The sequence below is a fragment of the Delphinus delphis genome, chromosome 2 (assembly GCF_949987515.2).
Source record: "Delphinus delphis chromosome 2, mDelDel1.2, whole genome shotgun sequence".
NCBI lineage: Eukaryota > Metazoa > Chordata > Mammalia > Artiodactyla > Delphinidae > Delphinus > Delphinus delphis.
The window spans coordinates 127,116,813-127,140,401 of NC_082684.1; the positions used below are offsets into that span (position 1 = coordinate 127,116,813).

A 23,589-nucleotide genomic window follows, 5' to 3' on the forward strand; every position below is an offset into this window, starting at 1 on the left:
GGCATTAGTGTAAAGGAAATAGCAAGCAAGTTAGAGCCTCAAATAAGTTGTGAGTAACATCCCAGGAGTTATTTACCAGTGACAGTTCAAGTTAAAGATTTTCTTAAGTAGACACGTAACCAAAACTGTTCAACCAACAAAATATTACTTGAGAACTTTCTACATGGAAAGAAAATGCCTTAATGTAGACTGGGCTAAGAAAAAAGTTTCAAAACTGCAAATTTTATCAGAAAACATGAATCCAGCAGCTACCAGTGCAATTTTGGTAAAACAACAACCCCATCTAGAATAAAGTTTTGCATTTCTTATTGGGAAAGAGAGAGAGAGAGGAATAGGATGATGCAATGCCCTGAAACTTGCATCAGGTACTTGACTATGTCATGCTTTGGGATAGATGTTTAATAATATGGAGATATTGTGTGGTTTCCCTGAGAAGAACAAAATTGCAAGTCCAAAAAAAGCTTGAACTGAAATAAGTCAATGTTTTTCTTCCTTCTTTTAAGTACTATAAAAATGACTTAACAAAAAAATCATTTGTCTTTTACCAATGCTATATCTTTCTCCTAGCAGTTGAAACTGCACCGTTAAAACTTAAAATAAAGGCATATTATTCAGTTCTTAAAAATATAATAAAGCTTTACCTTGTAGTATAGGATTAACATTCTGAGCTGCATCATGCTTTCAGGACTTGAGTGGGGGGTTGGGGGGTGGTGACTGCTCTTGCAATCTCCTCACATTCTAAACATCTTAACCTCAGCTTCAAAACAGGCAACTGGTTCTAATTTCAGAAGATAACTGGTACACTGATTAAGTTCATCATGAACAAACATTTTTTTATTAAAAAGTTGGACTATGGTCCATTATGATCAAGTCTGAGAAAATAGAGTCTAAGAAAATATACTTCTAGTTTTTGTAAAAATAAGACAGTGTTACTGGGATTCAAACTAAGTTCTAATTATAAAGTTAATAATGAGGTAATCAATCTGTGACCCAAGGGCCAACCAAGAAAGTTAACACTTGAGGGCTATAAAGAACATGAGTAGTACTGTTACTTGTTCTTGCAGAACTTATGTATTGTTATTAAAGAACAATACACAATACATTTTCTAATCTGTGATTCTGAAAATAAGCTCTGCACTCTAGAGTATGTTACTTGAAGTGTGCTTACCTTAGCATCCAGGGACAGAATGTTTAATGTATATAATTTTCTATACAGATTCTCCAAACTGGGGTTAGGAGAAAAAAGGAAAGTTCTGCCAGTCCCAGCTTGTAGAAACATTTAATGTTCATAAAGAACTATACCCTAGAGAACTTGTAAAACGTGCTTTCTCTATTTCTACTTTAAAACGTGGGCATTCATTCATTCTTTCTTGGTATGAAAGAATTTAGAAAAACAATTCTATGAGGTTGCAAGGAAGGTTCTATACCATAGTCCCATATTTTCAACCCAATCTAGAGTTTTAAAAAATCTTTAATATTTGTATTTAAAAGTATCAGTCTCTAGGTTGGAAGGGACAGAAATTTACTCAAAACATGTCAAGTAAAAAGAGGCATTTACTGTAAGGCTGTTGGGAACTTTCACGTGAATCCAGGAGAAAATGAACTACCACACTTCAGGAGGGCAGGAACAATGCCAGCTCTGTGGACTGGGCCTACTCTCATTTCCAGCCCCCTTTTCTCTTATGAAGCAGTTTTGGTCTCCTCCTTTCCCCCCAACTGGCCTTCATTAGTCCTGCTAAACTTGGAGTGAACATAGCCCTGTAATGACCATCCCAGAAGTTATTCTACATGATTTTTCAAATTCAAACACACACACACACACAAAATAGGTTGGAGTTTTATAATTTTCCAACTGCAAATCCCTGAGAGAGAAACTTGACTGGACCAGTTTAATTTTGGGGGCTGCGTTTTAAGCCTGATACTGCTGGCTGGTCTATAGATTGGCTGCTTTTGAGTCAAATGTCCATTCTTGGTTTAACCAGCTACGGCCATTGGGGGAAACACCCTATGGCATAAAATATAGCTGCTTAGAAGAGGCACAGCTGCAATGCCTAGAACATGTAGTATTTATAACACCCAGAAAAAGGGAACAACGAATAGGAATGGAGTTGAGGCGAATATGAAGTGAATATGACAAGCCAAGAAGAAATAAAGGGTAGTAGGGAAGGAAGCTCATGGTGAAAACAGGTTAACGGAGTCTGGATTGTGTTACAAACTGAAGAGAAAGGCAAAGATTTAACAGTAGATGAGCTCCAAAGAGAACAGACATGTGAGTCAAGAGACCAGAATAAGAAGCAAGCTATAGGCCAGGCACATGAGGCCAGGCATCTGAGGAAACTAAGTTTGCAGACATTAGATACGTAACAAAATGTTCCTTTTATGAAGAGCTTACATATACCACCAGGCTGGCTACTCCACAAAGGTAACACAGCAGGCTAGTACTAATGATATTTAGAGTTTAACCCACCTCATTTCCCTGTAAGTTCCCTAAGGACAAGGTCTATTTCAAATGGTTCCTAGATGTGGCAATCCCATTCCCATGTCCATATGTACATACAACTGATCCCAAGAAAGGAATCCCTAGAGAACAGTTTCCCTGGGTATCAGGATCAGAAGCCCTACGTCATGTACCTGCTTCTGGTATACAACGGGATATCCCTTTTCCACTATGAAATGAACTGCATCAGTCGCTACCCTGTGAGTATCACTAGACCAAGAAAAAGGAACAGACACCTTTAGGGATGAAACCTCAATAATCATGGGAGAGTAATTCCGAACACTCTGCCATTTGGAAAGAAGAAACACTCTTTGAAAAAAGAGTATCATGGCTCTCTTTCAGGTTGCAGTCATGCCCCAAACATTGTTGCTCCTGACCCTCATTCTGGCAGCGGTCACGTACATGGCTTCCAGCGACTGTGAGGAGTGAACAAGGGAAGCCACGCAAAGCATCTGACACAGGGACTGGCACTGAGGATGCTCTCAATAAATGTTAAGTTCTGCCTCCCCACCAACTTCAAAGGATCAAGCAAATGCAATATTGCCAGGTAGATAAATTGCATAAGTTTATGTTATTTTACTTTGGAGAATAAATTTGTGATCTTCCTAGTAAGCAAGGCTCTACCTCACATCATCCTAAACTTATTTATTTTTACTGTATTCAGTGACTATTGTTCTACCTGAGACTGATTTACTAGATAGATAAATGTATATACTCTAAAGAAGCAAAAAGCAACTTAATTTGTTTGATGTGAATAGAGAGGTATACTTTATAAAGGCCACAGCAGCAGGAAGAATTTATTTTTCATCATAGATTAAAACAGGGGTAATCTTATATAAACCCGTGTACTCTGATTCTAAAACTGTGATAAGGACAACAACTAAGAATATAGTTGTAGCATTCCCTTTGACCTTTTGAGGAAAGAAGTTATAGATATAAGATATACAAATCCACAGAAGTTTAAAGATGGAATAAAAACATATTGCCTTAAGTCTAGCTAACAGAGTGGTCAAAATCAGTAGGGCCTTATTTGGCTAAGATTGAGATGTGATCATATTTTAAGTCCACAGAGTCAAGTATTTGAAGCAGTGTGCTCTTTTACTGCTTTACTTCCGTGTCTCAGAAAATGAATTCATTCATGTATTCAAATGATATTTACTAAGATATCATATGATTTATAAGTAATGTATTTACTATGGTCTCTGATCCCAAGGAATTACAGTATCTCTGAGGAGAAGATAACACAACGAATGGAGTACTTGGCAACATTAATAAAGTGCTAAATTGGACTATTCTCTAAACTGTTTGATATTTCTTCAATGATTTAGATGAAGATACATATCTTTTACAGATCAACTTCAGGAGTGGCACAAAGTTAAAGAAAAAGAAACTAAATTAGAGGCCAAATCAGGATCCAAAAACGATCTTGACAGGCTGGGCCAAAATTAACCAGGATGAAGTTTGGACTTAGGGTGAAAAAAACAAATGACCAAGTAAAATTAATAGATCATATATTCTTAGAACCCAAAGTGATACAGACTTAGGGATTTAAAGTTCAATAATTAAGTAGGGTAAGTGGAGTCAAGACAATAACAACTACCAAAAAACCCCCATTGATATTAACTAAGTGTTTTCTTTGTGCAGAGCACTTAATAAATACACACACTTTTAGCAGTCAACAAGCCCTACCCTACATGGTAGGGTTACCATTTAACTGAGGTTCTGTTATAACAAGCAATTTAGCCCATGATCCCATAGCTACCAAGTGGAAAGCAGAGATTTAAGCTCAGATCTGACTGCAGAGCCTGTCTGTTCTCCATTATACCATGTGGTCTGCACTGCTCCATGTTGATAAGACTACTTACATATAAAAAAATTGTGTCCAGAGGGACAATGGAGGAAGAGAAGCAAGGCTGATGGAGAAGAAAGAGGGGCTGGTTAGTTTTGCTACAGAACAACCTAGAGCAGCTTAGAGAATAAAATAGTTAAGTAGAATAGCTTAACTATTTGGCCCCTTTATTGTCCATGAGTACCTGTCAAGAACTAGAAATACCAGATAAGTAAAAGGCAACCTGGGAAAGACAGCCCAGTATCATTTTTGGTGTTCCAAAAGGTTTGCTGGCTTCTTTATGAAATATGAACATTTACTGTTGCCTGAAAAGGGCTTGGAGATGTGGAATGCCAGCAAATGTCGACTCTCACTTCTGTTATCATTGCCACTATGTAAATATACTACAAAAACACAACACAAAGTTTAGGTCACAGCAGATCCATCTTCTTATTTACATAACATGGGGCATTCCTTTAGCCCAAAGAAAATGACAAACTATCATTTATTTTCAAATATTAAAAGCTATGTTAAGAGGCAAACTAGTATATATAGAATGTATAAATAACAAGGTCCTAATAGCACAGGGAACTATATTCAATATCCTGTGATAAACCATAATGAAAAATAATATAAAAAAGAATGTACATATGTATAACTGAATCACCTTGCTGTACAGCAGAAATTAACACAACACTGTAAATAAACTATACTTTGATTTTAAAAAAAGCTATGTAAAACAACTGTTATTAGTCTAAACCAAAGAAAAGGTTAGAATATGTCATTCATTGTTTTGTACTTGTTTTCTCCAAGTAAAATTAGGAGGCAGAATAACATGAGTCATTCCAAAAGTAGATACAACATGAAATGAAAATTGCCTTGTTAAAAAAGAGGGGATATATGTATACATATAACTGATTCACTTTGCTGTACAGTAGAAGCTAACACAACATTGTAAAGCAACTATACTCCAATAAAAATTCAAAAAAAAAAAAAAAAGAAAGAAAATTGCCTTGTTTCATGGTGATCTTTCCTGGCACTGAAAACAATTTTACTGGAGCACATTTGTTAAAAAGGTTGATTTTAGAATACCATATCCCAACCAAGTCCTTTCAGTAATAACTGATATATATATATATTAATTGAAGTATAGTTGATTTACAATATTGTGTTAGTTGTAGGTGTACAGCACAATGGTCCAGTCTTATCTATATATCTATAAATCTATAGCTCTATCTATCTATCTATATCTTCTTTTTCAGATTCTTTTCCTTTATAGGTTATTATGAAATTTTTTTTTTTTTTAAATTTTATTTATTTATTTATTTATTTTTGGCTGTGTTGGCTCTTCGTTTCTGTGCGAGGGCTTTCTCTAACTGCGGCAAGTGGGGGCCACTCCTCATCGCGGTGCGCGGGCCTCTCACTATCGCGGCCTCTCCCGCGGAGCACTGGCTCCAGACGCGCAGGCTCAGTAATTGTGACTCACGGGGCTAGTTGCTCTGCGGCATGTGGGATCTTCCCAGACCAGGGCTCGAACCCGTGTCCTCTGCATTGGCAGGTGGATTCTCAACCACTGCGCCACCAGGGAAGCCCATTATTATGAAATATTGAGCATAGTCCCCTGTGCTATACATTAGGCCCCTATTGGTTATCCATTTTATACATAGTAGTGTGTATATGTTAATCCCAACCTCCTAATTTATACCTCCTCTACCCCTTTCCCCTTTGGGAACCATAAGTTTGTTTTCTATGTCTGTGGGCCTATTTCTGTTTTGTAAATAAGTTCATTTGTATCTTTTTTTTTGATTCCACATATAAGTGATATCATATGATAACTGTCTTTGCCTGGCCTATTTCACTTAGTAGGATAATCTCTAGGTCCATCCATGTTGTTGCGAATGGCATTATTTCATTCTTTTTCATGGCTGAGTAATATTCCATTGTACATGACAAACCCACAGTTAATATCATACTCAATGGAGAAAAGCTGAAAGCATTTCCTCTAAGATCAGGAATAAGACAAGGATGTCCACTCTGACCACTTTTATTCAACATAGTTTTGGAAGTCCTAGCCACAGCAATCAGAGAAGAAAAAGAAATAAAAGGAATCCATGTTGGAACAGAAGAAGTAAAACTGTCAGTGTCTGCAGATGACATTATACTCTACATAGAAAATCCTAAAGACGCTACCAGAAAACTACTAGAGCTCATCAATGAATTTGGTAAAGTTGCAGGACACAAAATTAGTACACAGAAATCTGTTGCATTTCTATACACTAACAGTGAAAGATCAAAGAGAAGAATTACGAAAACAATTCCATTTACTATTGCATCAAAAAGAATAAAATACCTAGGAATAAATCTACCAAAGGAGGCAAAAGACCTGTACTCTGAAAACTATAAGACACTGATGAAAGAAACTGAAGACGACACAAACAGGTGGAAAGATATACCGTGTTCTTGGATTGGAAGAATCAATATTGTTAAAATGAGTATACTACGCAATGCAGTCTACAGATTCAACGCAATCCCTATCAAACTACCAATGGCATTTTTCACAGAATTAGAACAAAAAATTTTACAATTTGTATGGAAACACGAAAGACTCTGAATAGCCAAAGCAATCTTGAGAAAGAAAAACGGAGCTGGAGGAATCAGGCTCCTTGACTTCAGACTATAATACAAAGTTACAGTAATCAGAATAGTATGGTACTGGCACAGAAACAGACATGTAGATCAATGGAACAGGATAGAAAGCCCAGAAATAAACCAATACACCTATGGTCAATTAATCTACAACAAAGGAGGCAAGAATAGCCAATGGAGAAAAGACAGTCTCTTCAATAAGTGGTACTGGGAAAACTGGACAGCTACATGTAAAATAATGAAATTAGAACATTCTCTAACACCATACACAAAAATAAACTCAAAATGGGTTAAAGACCTAAATGTAAGACTGGATACTATAAAACTCCTAGAGGAAAACAGGCAGAACATTCTTTGACATAAATTGCAGCAATGTCTTTTTGGAGCCATCTCTGAGAATAATGGAAATAAAAACAAAAATAAACAAATGTGACCTAACCAATGATAATTTGAAAAGGATTCAAGCAGGTTTATGGGCTTTCTCTGTTTCTAAAAAAAAGAAAAACAACCCAGTGAACATTCAGAAAGGTTTCAAAAATTTAAATTTTCATAAGTGGGTATAATTCTCAATTTCACACTAAAAAATTCTGCTGGAAGCAAAATATTCACTCAGAGGGAGTTACCTAGCAATAATTATAGGACAACTGCTGAGGTACCATGTGTAGTAAAAAGGAAGATGGGCAAATTGGTGAGGAAAGAGGATCAGGGAGTTGATTTTTCCACTCACAGAGCTCTGGGGCTGCAGGGACAGTGAAGCATTAGGCTTGCAGTCATAGGTGATCCACATGATAAATGTTACTAGACAGTGGCTGCAACTTCTCAAATCTTTTCCTGTTTATTGCTGAGAAAAATGAACTACTGTAGGATAGTAAAAAAAAAAAAAAAAACAAAAAAAAAAACGAGAAACAAAATACAGTCTCTCTAGGTAAGAGCCATGAAAGGCCACAGGAAGCAGAAAACAAAATGCGCTAAGGTGGCAGAAGTTTCATGATGATGAGGGCTGGGAGCTCAACAGGGATAGAAGGGGAGGATCTGGGCAAGTTGAGAGCAAAGGAAGTCCCAAGGCCAGAGAGCAGTTAGGAGGAATATGAAAAAGTCACTGACTCAGGCCCACCAGTGTGCTTTGAGTCTACATTTAAATCTAATGTAGTTGTGGCATTTTTCTTGCCTGTCTCCAAGTAAGCAGCATAACCCTAATTCATTAGCCCGGAGAAGTGAGGCTAGTTTAGAAAGTAGAGTCATGATCTTGAGCTGTGCTAAGGACGGACAGGAGAATCTTAGAGTCAATGCTAGATGCCCACAGCCCTGAGTGCTGGCCTCACTCAGTAAGCAGTACCTGGCTGAAAACACAAACTTATTGGCCTAAGATGAGATGAAGAAACAAACTCTCAATCCTGGTACTGTGGCCAGCTGAGAAGCATTGATCTGGACTTTCAGGATTCCATGGCTCCTTTCCAAAGCAGGTGTGCTAATTCTTACTTAGGTCTTTTTGGGAACTATGGAAACCTCTTCTGTTCCCTAAACAAGAGGCACAAATAAGCACCAGAACATGCCCTCTGCCACAATGACAAAAGTAGCTTTGGGGAAATAGGCATTTCATCTAGGTTACCATTAAGGGAGCTCAGGGTCATGCGTGTTGCAACCTACCAGAAAACAAACAAAACAACAACAACAACAATGAAACCAAAAAACAAAAAAACTATAGGTGCAGTTAAGATGAACAATATGAATTATTAACAGTTATGAAAAGCACTGTCCCAAAGAATCAAATGTCATTTCCTTTCTTACCTCAAACATTTTATTGTATTTCATTCTTTCCTTCCTCTCTCTCTGACAATTAATATACATTGAGGGCTGACAACATGCCAAGCAACACACTGTCAATAAAGTCTACTTTGATAAGGAGTAGCAACTCTTCTGGGTTAGAACATCTATTTGTGTGCTATAACTGCCCCATGTATGGTTTTCTGCTCCAAAGAAAGATATCCTGACTTTAAAGGACACCTATACCTTCTTTCATTAATCTCTACTTTGTCAGTAGAGCAAAACCACCCAAACTAACTCAGTATCAAAGTCTGTACTTAGAAATCTCTCACGTCAAATAGATAACACTGTCTTGAACCAGGCAAGATTACTACTTTAAAAACTGTCACCTAATATTTATATAACACTTTAAGGTTTACAAAGAACTCTCACATACATTATTACTTCAACTGATCCCCACACTGTGAGGTGAATATGATTACCCCTGTTTGACCAAATGAGGAAACAGATGCAACAAGATTAAGGCACTTGTTCCAATTCTCCCAACTAGTAACCAGCAGAGGTAAAACTGGAATTCAGGTTTGTTTGACTCCAAAGCTGGCGCTATTTCTATTTTACCAAATATCTCTCAGGAAGAAAGATAACATACTCTTGGAATTTTTTTTTTTCTGTTGTATCCAGCACACAAATGAAGCAATCACTTTTATAGAGCTAATTAAATATTTAAAAGTTTCTCAGTGATATAACTGAACTTTTATCAAAACTTCTCATTTAAACCTGTAAATAAGAGTCTCCACAATCCAAAAATTGTGCATGTTACAACTCAGGAATACAATACTTCTGAAATAATGCTGTCTGCTACTACATCCTAGATGGCCAGGGACCAAAGGGTGATGTAAAAGAATAAGCAAGTAGATCTTGGGTCTAAAGGATGCACATGATCCTTACGACAGAGCAATTTGCAGTTAAAAGACCAAACTGCAATCCACTTCCCAACTATTTGGCTGGGACTCCAGACTATGGCAGTCTTGGCCTCAGACTGCTCTTCCTGTACGTTAGGGACTTCTTCAAATTTCACAGCTCAGGTCTTTGTCAATGTACTTACCTCCTTTTTTGTATGCAATACAAAAAGTTAGCTGTTATTACTACTCATTTCTGTTCAAATTTTGTAAGCAGTTAGAACTTCTCACAAGTTCATCAGTTCTTCTTGATTTAGGATTAGAAAAGGTCACAGACCAAAGAAATTTCCTTCATAAGGCTTTTCAAGCTCAATTTGAGTTTTGTAAATGAAGTCGAGCACCTCTGTTTTTCTCCCTAATGGGGAGTGTAAGCTTTTGCTATTCAAGCCTGAATAAACATACAATTTTCCTGTGGTCCCCCATATGGAAACCATAGGGCAGAAATGATTCACAAGTGAAACGTGAAAGACAGATTAAAAAACTATACTTACTTAGGAGGAATTCGTGAAACTGTGTTCACATTTGTGACTGGGACCACTACTTGAAGAATGTGTTCAAGGGCTGTTAATCCACCAGCAACTTGAAATGCAATCTGATCTGCCACATTCTAAACAGAAATACAAAAAGAAATTAACCCCATTTCCCAGGCATAAAATTATAACCAAATGAAATATTTAGTTGTAGTGTGAAATATTCTGTTGGTTCAATTATTCTACAAACACTTATTGAATGCTTACTCAGTGCTAGGAACTATAGGCCAAAAGTGGTGAACAAAAAATCATAGTTGCTGTCCCCCATGAAGCTTAAAATTTAGTGGATGAGACCAACATTCATCAAATAAATATAAATAAAACAATTTGAATTACAATAAGTACTCTGAAGAAAAAGGAAAGGTGCTCTATGAGAACAGTGGGGGAATCAACTGTATATTGGGGAAAGGGGTCAGCACAGACTTTTCTGAGAAAGTTGAGGTTTTGAGACAGGCAAAAGAAAAGGGAAAGGGATGAAGCACTCCAAGCATAGGAAAAAATCATTTCATACAGAAGTTTTTAGCAACACTTTTAAAAACTGGATTATTTTGTAATGTTAATTACCACTTAACAAGACAAACTGACTTCCACAAAGATTTCCTTTGCTAGAACTTCTTTCTTCAGTAATACAAGATAATCTAATAACTAACCAGTTAGATGTACCTTTTTTAAAAAAGGGGAGACCTTTAAGATGGTGGAGGAGTGAGACGTGGAGACCACTCTCCTCCCCACAAATACATCAGAAATATATCTACATGTGGAACAACTCCTACAGAACACCTACTGAACGCTGGCAGAAGACCTTAGACTTCCCAAAAGGCAAGAAACTCCCCACATACTTGGGTAGGGCAAAAGAAAAAAGAAAAAACAGAGACAAAAGAATAGGGACAGGACCTGAACCTCAGGGAGGGAGCTGTGAAGGAGGAAAGGTTTCCACACACTAGGAAGCCCCTTCACTGGCAGAGATGGGGGTTGGCGGGGGGGAAGCTTCTGAGCCACGGAGGAGATCGCAGCAACAGGGGTGCAGAAGGCAAAGCAGAGAGATTCCCGCACAGAGGATCGGTGCCCACCAGCACTCCACAGCTTGACAGGCTGGTCTGCTCACCCGCCAAGGCAGGTGGGGGCTGGGAGCTGAGGCTCAGGCTTCTTCAGAGGTCGGATCCCAGGGAGAGGACTGGGGTTGGCTGCGTGAACACAGCCTGAAGGGGCCTAGTGCGCCACAGCTAGCTTGGAGGGAGTCTGGGAAAAAGTCTAGAACTGCCTAATAGGCAAGAGACCATTGTTTCAGGGTGCACGAGGAGAGGGGAATCAGAGCACCACCTAACTGAGCTCCAGAGATGGGTGCAAGCCGCGGCTATCAGCGCGGACACCAGAGACGGGCATGAAACGCTAAGGCTGCTGCTGCAGCCACCAAGAAGCCTGTGTGCAATCACAGGTCACTATCCACACCTCCCCTCCCGGGAGCCTGTGCAGCCTGCCATTGCCAGGGTCCCGTGATCCAGGGACAACTTCCCTGGGAGAACACACGGCGCGCCTCAGGCGGGTGTAATGTCATGCTGGCCTCTGCCGCCGCAGGCTCGCCCTGCATTCTGTACCACTCCCTCCAACTGGCCTGAGTGAGCCAGAGCCCCCTAATCAGCTGCTACTTTAACCCCGTCCTGTCTGAGTGAAGAACAGACGCCCTCCAGCGACCTACACACAGAGGCGAGGCCAAATCCAAAGCTGAACCCCAGGAGCTGTGAGAACAAAGGAGAGAAAGGGAAACTTCTCCCAGCAGCCTCAGGAGCAGTGGATTAAATCTCCACAATAAACTTGATGTACCCTGCATCTGTGGAATACCTGAATAGACAACGAATCATCCCAAATTTGAGGAGGTGGACTTTGGGAGCAACTGTAGACTTGGAGTTGGCTTTCTGCATCTAATTTGTTTCTGGTTTTATGTTTATCTTAGTTTAGTATTTAGAGTTTATTATCACAGTAGATTTGTTTATTGATTTGGTTGCTCTCTTCTTTTATATATATATATATATCATATATATGAGATATATCATATATATATATCATATATATATGATATATCATATATATATGATATATATATATATTTTTTTCCGTTTTCTCTTTTTGTGAGTGTGTATGTGTATGCTTTGCGTGATTTTGCCCGTGTAACTTTGCTTTTACCATTTGTCCTAGGGTTTGGCCTGTCAGTTTCTTCTTTTCTTTTTTTTAGTGTGGTTTTTAGTGCTTGTTATCATCGGTGGATTTGTTTTTGGTTTGGTTGCTTTCCTCTTTCTTTTTTTTTTTTCTTAATTACTTTTTAATTTTTAATAATTTTATTTTACTTTTTATTTTAATAACTTTATTTTCCTCCCTCCCTCCCTCCCTCGCTTTCTCCATTTTCTTCTGAGCTGTGTGACTGACCAGGTCTTGGTTCTCTGGCCGGGTGTCAGGCCTGAGCTTCAGAGGTGGGAGAGCCCAGTTCAGGACATTGTTCCACCAGAGACCTCCTGACACCATGTAATATCAAACAGTGAAAGCTCTCCCAGAGATCTCCATCTCAACACGAAGACCCAGCTCCACTCAAAGACCAGCAAGCTACAGTGCTGGCCACCGTATGCCAAACAACTAGCAAAACAGAAACACAACCCCACTCATTAGCAGAGAGGCTGCCTAATATCATAATAAGGTCACAGACACCCCAAAACACACCACCAGACGCGGCCCTGCCCACCAGAAAGACAAGACCCAGCCTCATCCACCAGAACACAGGCACCAATTCACTCCACCAGGAAGCCTACACAACCAACTGAACCAACCTTACCCACTGGGGACAGACACCAAAAACAACGGGAACTATGGACCTGCAGACTGCAAAAAGGAGACCCCAAACACAGTAAGTTAACCAAAAGGAGAAGACAGAGAAATACACAGCAGATGAAGGAGCAAGGTAAAAACCCACCAGACCAAACAAATGAAGAGGATATAGGCAGTCTAGCTGAAAAAGATTTCAGAGTAATGATAGTAAAGATGATCCAAAATCTTGGAAATAGAATGGAGAAAATACAAGAAACGTTTAACTGGGACCTAGAAGAACTAAAGAGCAAACAAACAACGATGAACAACACAATAAATGAAATTTAAAATTCTCTAGAAGGAAGCAATAGCTGACTAACTGAGGCAGAAGAACGGATAAGTGACCTGGAAGATAAAATAGTGGAAATAACTACCCAGAGCAGAATAAGGAAAAAAGAATGAAAAGAATTGAGGGCAGTCTCAGAGACCTCTGGGACAACATTAAATGCACCAACATTGGAATTATAGGGGTCCCAGAAGAAGAAGAGAGGAAAAAAAGGGACCGAGAAAATACTGAAGAGATTATAGTTGAAAATTTCCATAATATGGGAGAGGAAATAGTCAATCAAGTCCAGGAAGCGCAGAGAGGCCCATACAGGATAAATCCAAGGAAAAACATGCCAAGACACATATTAATCAAACTGTCAAAAATTAAATACAAAGAAAAAATATTAAAAGCAGCAAGGGAAAAGCAACAAACAACATACAAGGAATCCCCATAAGGTTAACAGCTGATCTTTCAGCAGAGACTCTACAAACCAGAAGGCAGTGGCAGGACATATTTACAGTGATGAAACGGAAAGAATTACAACCAAGATTACTCTACCCAGCAAGGATCTCATTCAGATTCGATGGAGAACTTAAAACCTTTACAGACAAGCAAGAGCTAAGAGAATTCAGCACCACCAAACCATCTTTACAACAACTGCTAAAGGAACTTCTCTAGGCAAGAAAAACAAGAGAAGGAAAAGACCTACAATAAGAAACCCAAAACAATTAAGAAAATGGTAATAGGAACATACATATTGATAACTACCTTAAATGTAAATGGATTAAATGCTCCAACCAAAAGACATAGACTGGCTGAATGGATACAAAAACAAGACCAGTATATATGCTGTCTGTAAGAGACCCACTTCAGACCTAGGGACACACACAGACTGACAAAGGTATTCCATGTAAATGGAAACCGAAAGAAAGCTGCAGTAGCAATTCTCATATCAGACAAAATAGACTTTAAAATAAAGACTACTACAAGAGACAAAGAATGACACTACATAATGATCAAGGGATCAATCCAAGAAGAGGACATAACAATTGTAAATATTTATGCACCCAATATAGGAGCACCTCATACACAAGGCAAATGCTAACAGCGAGGAAAGGGGAAATCGACAGAAACACACTCATAGTAGGGGACTTTAACGCCCCACTTTCACCAATGGACAGATCATCCAAAATGAAAATAAATAAGGAAACACAAGCTTTTAATGATACATTAAACAACATGGACTTAATTGATATTTATAGGACATTCCTTCCAAAAATAACAGAATCCACTTTCTTCTCAAGTGCTCATGGAACATTCTCCACGATAGATCATATCTTGGGTCACAAATCAAGCCTAGGTAAATTTAAGAAAACTAAAATCTTATCAAGTATCTTTTCCAATCATAATGCTATGAGATTAGATATCAATTACAGGAAAAAAATTGTAAAAAATACAAACACATGGAGGCTAAATAATACACTACTAAATAACCAAGAGATCACTGAAGAAATCAAAGAAGAAATCAAAAAATACCTAAAAATATATGACAATGAAAAAACGACGACCCAAAACCTATGGGATGCAGCAAAAGCAGTTCTAAGAGGGAAGTTTACAGCAATACAATCCTACCTCAAGAAAGAAGAAACATCTCAAAAAAACAACCTATCCAGACACCTAAAGAAATTAGAGAAAGAAGAAGAGAAAACCCCAAAGATAGCAGAAGGAAATAAATCATAAAGATCAGATCAGAAATAAGTTAAAAAGAAATGAAGGAAACAATAGCAAAGATCAATAAAACGAAAAGCTGGTTCTTTGAGAAGATAAACAAAATTGATAAACTATTAGCCAGACTCAACAAAAAAAAAAAAAAAAGGGAGAAGACTCAAATCAACAGGATTAGAAAAGAAAAAGGAGAAGTAACAACTGACACTGCAGAAATACAAAGGATCATGAGCGATTACTACAAGTAACTACAAAATGGACAACCTGGAAGAAATGGACAAACTGTTAGAAAAGCACAATCTTCCAAGACTGAACCAGGAAGAAATAGAAAATATAAACAGACCAATCACAAGCACTGAAATTGAAACTGTGATTAAAAATCTTCCAACAGGGCTTCCCTGGTGGCGCAGTGGTTGAGAGTCCGCCTGCCAATGCGGGGGACACGGGTTCGTGTCCCAGTCCGAGGGGATCCCACATGCCGCGGAGCGGCTGGGCCCGTGAGCCATGGCCGCTGAGCCTGCGTGTCCGGAGCCTGTTCTCTGCAACGGGAGAGGCCACAACAGTGAGAGGCCCACATACCGCAAAAAAAAAAAAAAAAAAAAATCTTCCAACAAACAGAAGCCCGTGACAAGATGGCTTCAGAGGTGACTTCTATCAAACATTTAGAGAAGAGCTAACACCTATCCTCCTCAAACTCATAGTAGAGAGAGGAGTACTCCAAAACTCATTCTACGAGGCCAACATCACCCTGATACTAAAACAGACAAAGATGTCACAAAGAAAGAAAACTACAGGCCAATATCACTGATGAACATAGATGCAAAAATCCTCAACAAAATACTAGCCAACAGAACCCAGCAGCACATTAAAAGGATCATACACCATGATCAAGTGGGGTTTATACCAGGAATGCAAGGATTCTTCAATATACGCAAATCAATCAATGTGATAAACCATATTAACAAATTGAAGGAGAAAAACCATATGATCACCTCAACAGATGCAGAAAAAGCTTTCAACAAAATTCAACACTCATTTATGACAAAAACCCTCCAGAGAGTAGGCATAGAGGGAATTTACCTCAACATAATAAAGGCCATATATGACAAACCCACAGCCAACATCATTCTCAGTGATGAAAAACTGAAACCATTTCCTCTAAGATTAGGAACAAGACAAGGTTGTCCACTCTCACCACTATTATTCAACATAGTTTTGGAAGTTTTAGCCACAGCAATCAGAGAAGAAAAAGAAATAAAAGGAATCCCAACTGGAAGAGAAGAAGTAAAGCTGTCACTGTTTGCAGATGACATGAGACTATATATACATAGAGAATACTAAAGATGCTACCAGAAAACGACTAGTGCTAATCAATAAATTTGGTAGTAGCAAGATACACAATTAATGCACAGCAATCTCTTGCATTCCTATACACTATTGATGGGAAATCTGAAAGAGAAATTAAGGAAACACTTCCATTTACCAATGCAAGAAGAAGAATAAAATACCTAGGAATAAACCTACCTAAGGAGACAAAACACCTGTATGCAGAAAACTATAAGACACTGATGAAAGAAATTAAAGATGATACAAACAGATGGGGAGATATACCATGTTCTTGGATTGGAAGAATCAATATTGTAAAAATGACTGTACTACCCAAAGCAATCTACAGATTCAATGCAATCCCTATCAAACTACCACTGGCATTTTTCACAGAACTAGAACAAAAAATTTCACAATTCGTATGGAAACACAAAAGATCCCAAATAGCCAAAGCAATCTTGAGAAAGAAAATGGAGCTGGAGGAATCAGCTTCCCAGACTTCAGACTATACTACAAAGCTACAGTAATCAAGACTGTATGGTACTGGCACAAAAACAGAAATAGATCAATGGAACAGGAGAGAAAGCCCAGAGATAAACCCACACACATATGGTCACCTTATCTTTGATAAAAGAGGCAAGAATATACAATGGAGTAAAGACAGCCTCTTCAATAAGTGGTGCAGCTACTGGACAGTAGCTGGACAGCTACATGTAAAAGAATGAAATTAGAACACTTCCTAAAACGATACACCAAAATAAACTCCAAACGGATTAAAGACCTAAATGGAAAGCCAGACACTATCAAACTCTTAGAGGAAAACATAGGCAGAACATTCTATGACATAAATCACAGCAAGATTCTTTTTGACCCACCCTCTAGAGAAATGGAAATAAAAACAAAAATAAACAAATGTAACCTCAGGATACTTAAAAGCTTTTTTGCACAGCAAAGGAAAACACAGACAAGATGAAAAGACAACCCTGAGAACGGGAGAAAATATTTCCAAATGAAGCAGCTAACAAAGGATTAACCTCCAAAATTTACAGGCAGTTCATGCAGCTCAATATCAAAAAAACAAACAATCCAATCCAAAAATGGGCAGGAGACCTAAATCGACATTTCTCCAAAGAAGATATACAGATTGCCAACAAACACATGAAAGGATGTTCAACATCCCTAATCATCAGAGAAATGCAAATCAAAACTCCAATAAGGTATCACCTCACACCAGTCAGAATGGCCATCATCAAAAAATCTACAGAAAATAAATGCTAGAGAGAGTGTGGAGAAAAGGGAACCCTCTTGCACTGTTGGTGGGAATGTAAATTGATACAGCCACTATGGAGAACAGTATGGAGGTTCCTCAAAAAACTAAAAATAGAACTACCATGCGACCCAGCAATCCCACTACTGGGCATATACCCTGAGAAAACTATAATTCAAAGAGTCATGTAGGGCTTCCCTGGTGGCGCAGTGGTTGAGAGTCCGCCTGCCGATGCAGGGGACATGGGTTCGTGCCCCAATCTGGGAAGATCCCACATGCCACGGAGCAGCTGGGCCCGTGAGCCATGGCCGCTGAGCCTGCACGTCCAGAGCTTGTGCTCTGCAACAGGAGAGGCCACAACAGTGAGAGGCCCGCGTACCGCAAAAAAAAAAAAAAAAAAAAAATTAAAAAAAAAAACATAAAATAAAAAAAGGTCATGTACCACAATGTTCATTGCAGCTCTATTCACAGAAGCCAGGACATGGAAGCAACCTAAGTATCCATCAACAGATGAATGGGTAAAGAAGATGTGGCACATATATACAATGGAATATTACTCAGCCATAAAAAGAAACGAAATTGAATTATTTGTAGTGAGGGGGATGGACCTAGAGTCTGTCATACAGAGTGAAGTAAGTCAGAAAGAGAAAAACAAATACCGTATGCTAACACGTATATATGGAATCTAAAAAAAAAAAAAAAAGTTCTGAAGAACCTAGGGGCAGGACAGGAATAAAGGCACAGACGTAGGGAATGGACTTGAGGACATGGGGAGGGGGAAGGGTAAGCTGGGACCAAGTGAGAGAGTGGCATGGACATATATACACTACCAAATGTAGAATAGCTAGTGGGAAGCAGCCGCATAGTACCGGGAGATCAGCTCAGTGCTTTGTGACCACCGACAGGGGTGGGATAGGGAGGGTTGGAGGGAGACGCAAGAGGGAGGGGATATGGGGATGTATGTATACATAGAGCTGATTCACTTTGTTATACTGCAGAAACTAACACACCATTGTAAAGCAATTATACTCCAAAAAAGATGTAAAAAAAAAAAAAAGTCTGTGATAATGATAAGAGCTAAAAATACATAAATAAAAATAAAAAAAGCCACTTCACCTATTTTAGGGAGAATATTAAGTAACCATTTTAGAACTCAACCTATGATTTTTCTATACAACTTCTGATTTGTATACCATTCTTGTGGGAAGGATATATAAGCTCTTTGCATTCCTCTGGCATGGGGACGGCAAGTTTTTAAGCATACACAGAATCACTGCATCAAATATGTGAAATACAGGATAGCAACCTGCTATAGGCTGAATTGTGTCCCCACCCTCCACTGAATTCTTATGTTGAAGTCCCAACCCCTAGTACCTCAGAATGTAACTGTATTTGAGGATAAGAAATTTAAAGAGGTGATTAAGTTAAAATGAGGCTGTTAGGGTGAGGCCTTAATCTAATATGACTGTTGTCCTTATAAGAGAACAAGAGAAACCAGGAATGCACATGCACAGAGAAAAAGGCCGTACACAGCAAGAAGGTGTCCAATTACAAACCAAGGAGAGACGCCTCAGAAAAAAACCAAACCTCATAACACTTTCACCCTGGCCTTCAGCCTCCAGAACTCTGAGAAAAGTAACTTGTGCTATTTAAGCCACTCAGTCTGTGGTACTTTGTTATGGCAGCCCTAGGAAACTAATATTCAACCCCTCTATTACAATACCCCCTTATATTTCTTTTAATAGTATTCTACAGTTCATTAAGCCTTCAAATGTCTTTGGAATACTGAGGGGCTTTTTTATTGGGGGGGTACTTGGGGGAGATATATGAGTTATTCACAGGCTCTGTCAAACATGTTTTCCTGATTCTTCTGATGTTCAAAGCACAATGCTCTGCCTGCTTGATGTGGACTATCAATTATTGGCTCCAGTACATGTCTGGAGTTTGGTAGTATAATATCTTAATCATTCATTTACTCATTCTTTGTGCACAATAAAATACAGTCTGAGACTATAAGAAGTTCATCATGAATCCTAGACAAGACCTCACACTTTTAAGATTAAAAATTAACAATTTATGTTGTTATTAATGAAAAAATGTTTCCTTGCAATAAAACTAACAATCAGAAAATTGAAAACTAGGTGCTCAGTAATTTATTTAAAACCATAATGCTGTTACCATTCTTTCTTCTTATGCTAGGATGTCAATATAATTAGAAAATAGTAACAACTTTGTATTACTACATAGCATACACAGATAAAACTGCACTAATCATAACTATATAGCAAACTATATGGCAAATTGAAAACACATTGTAATAACTCCAAAATTAAAAAATAAAGCTCTATAACATGCCATAATACCCCTGTTGCCCATCCTACTCATTATCTCTCCGTCTTTCCCCGATGTAAAGGCTCTCCTGACTTCTAAAATCACAGAATCCTTTTGTTTTCTTTTCAATTCTATAAAAATAGAATCACACTTTATATATTCTATAATATCTAATTTTTCTTGCTTGTTTTTTCCCCTAAATTCATCCATATTGTTGCCTGTAGCAGTATTCGATTCATTTTCCTTGCTGCATGGTATTCCTTTGTCTGATTACATACCTCAACTTATTTAAATGTTTAACCGCTGATTGACATTTGGGTTGTTTCCACTTCGAAACTCTGGACAATGCTGCTTTCAACATTTTTGTATATGTATTTGGGCACATGTGACATGCAGTTGAGTATATGCTTAAAAGCAGAACTGCTGGGTCACAGAGTGTGCATAGGTTGTGTTATTAGCTATAGCCAAACAGCTTTCTAAAATATTCAGAACAATTTTTGTACACATTGCAGTGCCGTGATGATTTCAGTTACTCTACAATGACACCAAAACTTGCCTTTATCAAGTTTTTTTTTTAAACTTTAGTGATTCTAATGGGTGTATACTCGCCTTTTTTTTTGGCTGTGTTCAGTCTTCGTTGCTCTATGCGGGTTTCTCTAGTTGCGGCGGGGATGCAGTGAGGCTTCCGTGGTGGTGCAGTGGTTAAGAATCCGCCTGCCAATGCAGGGGACATGGGTTCAAGCCCTGGGGCTACTCTTCGTTGTGATGCACGGGCTTCTCACTGTGGTGGCTTCTCTTGTGGCAGAGCACGGGCTCTAGGCACGTGGGCTTCAGTAGCTGTAGCACATGGGCTCAGTAGTTGTGGCCCACGGGCCCTAGAGGGCACGGGCTTCAGTAGTTGCAGAGTGTGGGCTCAGCAGTTGCAGCGTGCGGGCTCTAGGGCGTGTGGGCTTCAGTAGTTGTGGCACACGGGCTCAGTAGTTGCAGCTCGCAGGCTCTAAAGGACGGGCTCAGTAGTTGTAGCACATGGGCTTACTTTACTGCATGGTATGTGAGATCTTCCCGGACTAGGGATTGAACCCATGTCCCCTACATTGGCAGGCCAATTCTTAATCACTGGACCACCAGGGAAGTCCCTGTATACTCACATTTAATTGAGGATTTTATTTGTCTTTCCCTGATAATGATGGGGTTGAACACATTTTGTTCATTGGCTTTTTTTTTTTTAATTTGAGGTATACTTTACAATAGGGTGAAGAGCTCAGATCTTAAGGATACCATTCAGTTAAATTTGATGAGCACCTATCAAGACCTGAACATTTCCATTACCCTAGAAAGTCCCCTCATGCCCCTTTCACAGTCAATCCCTCCTCCCTGATGCAACCACTGATTTGATTTATGGTACCGTAGGTTAGTTTTGTCCACGGTAGAATTTCATATAAATGAGATCATGTAGTACGTATGAATATTTAATTTGGTAGTGATTGGTTATCCTACCAGCAGTTTTACCAGAGCCAGGCCTAGGGTATCACGGAAGCATCTTTAGCCCAGGGGAAACGGCAGAGGGGCTCTGAGTCAAGATAGGGAAGCAAACACATATGTACATATCCTTTCTTCTATACTCAAATAGGAATTATAGATAAAATATTTAATAATATGAAAAAATAACCACATTAAAAATAAGTGAAACATCTCTGTAAAACAGGGATGGAAAAGCTCATAATAATGCATAGAGCAAGGGTCCAACTTTCAGCAGACTCTTAAAAGAACATTTGCCCTTCTAGACTCTTTCTTCTTCCTCAGCTTTCACACTGATTCAGCCTCCAAGTTCTGATTACTCATCTCCTGTTATGGCCCTTAACTTTTGCTTTTTCTATCCATGTCTATATTCTTACCATGTCAGTTCAGGCTTTCATGGTCTGTTGCTTGAGGCACTGCAGCAACCTCCTAACTAGTATCTCTGGATCCTAGCTTACTTCACAGCACACCATTCTCTAGAGCAGTGCTTCCCAAACACTCTAAGATAAAAGTCAGGTGTTTTTGTTTGTTTCTTTGTTTTTAATATTTTCACTCCATTGTGACCAACAGTTTTGTGAAATACAAATTAAATACTAAACAAATGAGGGAAAAAAGGTGTACTAAGTTTGAGCCCACATTTTAAAATATTAGATGAAAGACATAAAATTACTCTTGATTTGTGTACTTATCTCACCATCTTCTAGTGACAGTAGCCTGGCACTGGCCTGTGGACTCTCTTTTGAGTAGCCCTGCTCTGGATGCCTTTATATGCAATGAAGATAATATTCTCAAGAGTAAATGTGATCATGCCACTCTGTGGGTGAAACATTTGAATGACTGCTTCCTCACTGTCTACAGAATGAGGCCCAAACTCTTTAGCACAATTCTTCAGAATCTGATCCCTCTCTAACAGCTTCCTTCCCTGCCATGCTCCTGCCTCTCTCTCAACCAGATTCCCCATGTGGCCCATGCTGTTTCATGCCTCTGTGCTTTGGCATATACTGATCTTCCTAGAAGGGATGATCCTCTAGCTTTTCATCTTTGTATCCCCACTAAACTCAGGACTTCCTGCAGCCAGGGACCATGTCTTCTTCATCACCATATAGCCAACACTTAGCAGAGGGGAATGTACTCAGAAAATGCTTCATCAACGGTTGTTCGGAAAATGCTTCATCAACAGTTTTGGAAAAGAAGGCTCACAAAGGTATTTTAACAGGATTTTAACTGTGAAAACACAGATAGTCAATTGCTCTGGTATGATCCCAGGATACAATTCCTGTTACTGCATGTGCCTAGTGGAATAGTTTTTCATTGGGATTGAGCTTCATGACTGGAGAACAAAATTCAGTTTTTCGAGACTGAAACACATGTTCACCTTGAGCCTCCTTAATAGCCACCAAGAAACTAAATTCTCCACTTGTACTCCGTTTCAGTGTAAAGCCTTTGTATTTTGATATTTCTCAACTCAAAGTTATGTCATACCCTAAGCCAAGCAGATGCACCAATTGATGCAATCTGTCCACAGAGAAACAAAACAGCACCACTGCTGTTCTCACAGACCTTTCCACAACAAGAGAGAACTGGGTCAGCATTGCAAAAGTGTAGGGGAAAAGGACTGAGTGAAAGCAGACCATCTTAATGTACACATCTATGCCTTAAAAACAAAACAAAATAAACTCAAAGCCTTTCATGCAGTGCCAACAACATGGATATGACCTCTTGAAAAACTTAAAACATGGGCTCTAACAGACATTAAGCAGGAAAAAAAAAGCCAATTTCAGGAAGATAGGCCATTCAAAGCCAAATTTTTATTAAAGTATTATTGAAAATTGAAGTTCTAATTTATCAATTGCACCTTTTCAAGGAACTGAAGCAAAAAAAGCAAAATCAACTGTGAAATAAAAAACCCCACAAATTTCTCCCCAGAGAAATCAAGGATGGTTTTGGTCATGCGCACTTCTGTATTACAGATCCAACAAGCCATTTTTGGATTCTCATCCACAGAGCATGGCCAAGTGGGAACACTGTTCAGTATCCTCCTAACTTCTTCTTCATGCCCCACATCAACTCCTATTCA

The 23,589-nt window shown here is 38.8% G+C and overlaps 1 protein-coding gene across 1 annotated transcript in view; it reads right to left on the bottom strand.

Moving 5' to 3' along the window:
• The window catches only part of SCAPER (S-phase cyclin A associated protein in the ER), a 493,174-nt gene that overhangs the window by 147,221 nt on the left and 322,364 nt on the right, over nt 1–23,589 (bottom strand). Inside the window, exon 24 of the mRNA XM_060005554.1 lies at nt 10,186–10,301. Within this exon, the coding sequence (XP_059861537.1) occupies nt 10,186–10,301 (116 nt within the window). The remainder of the gene's footprint in view (nt 1–10,185; nt 10,302–23,589) is intronic.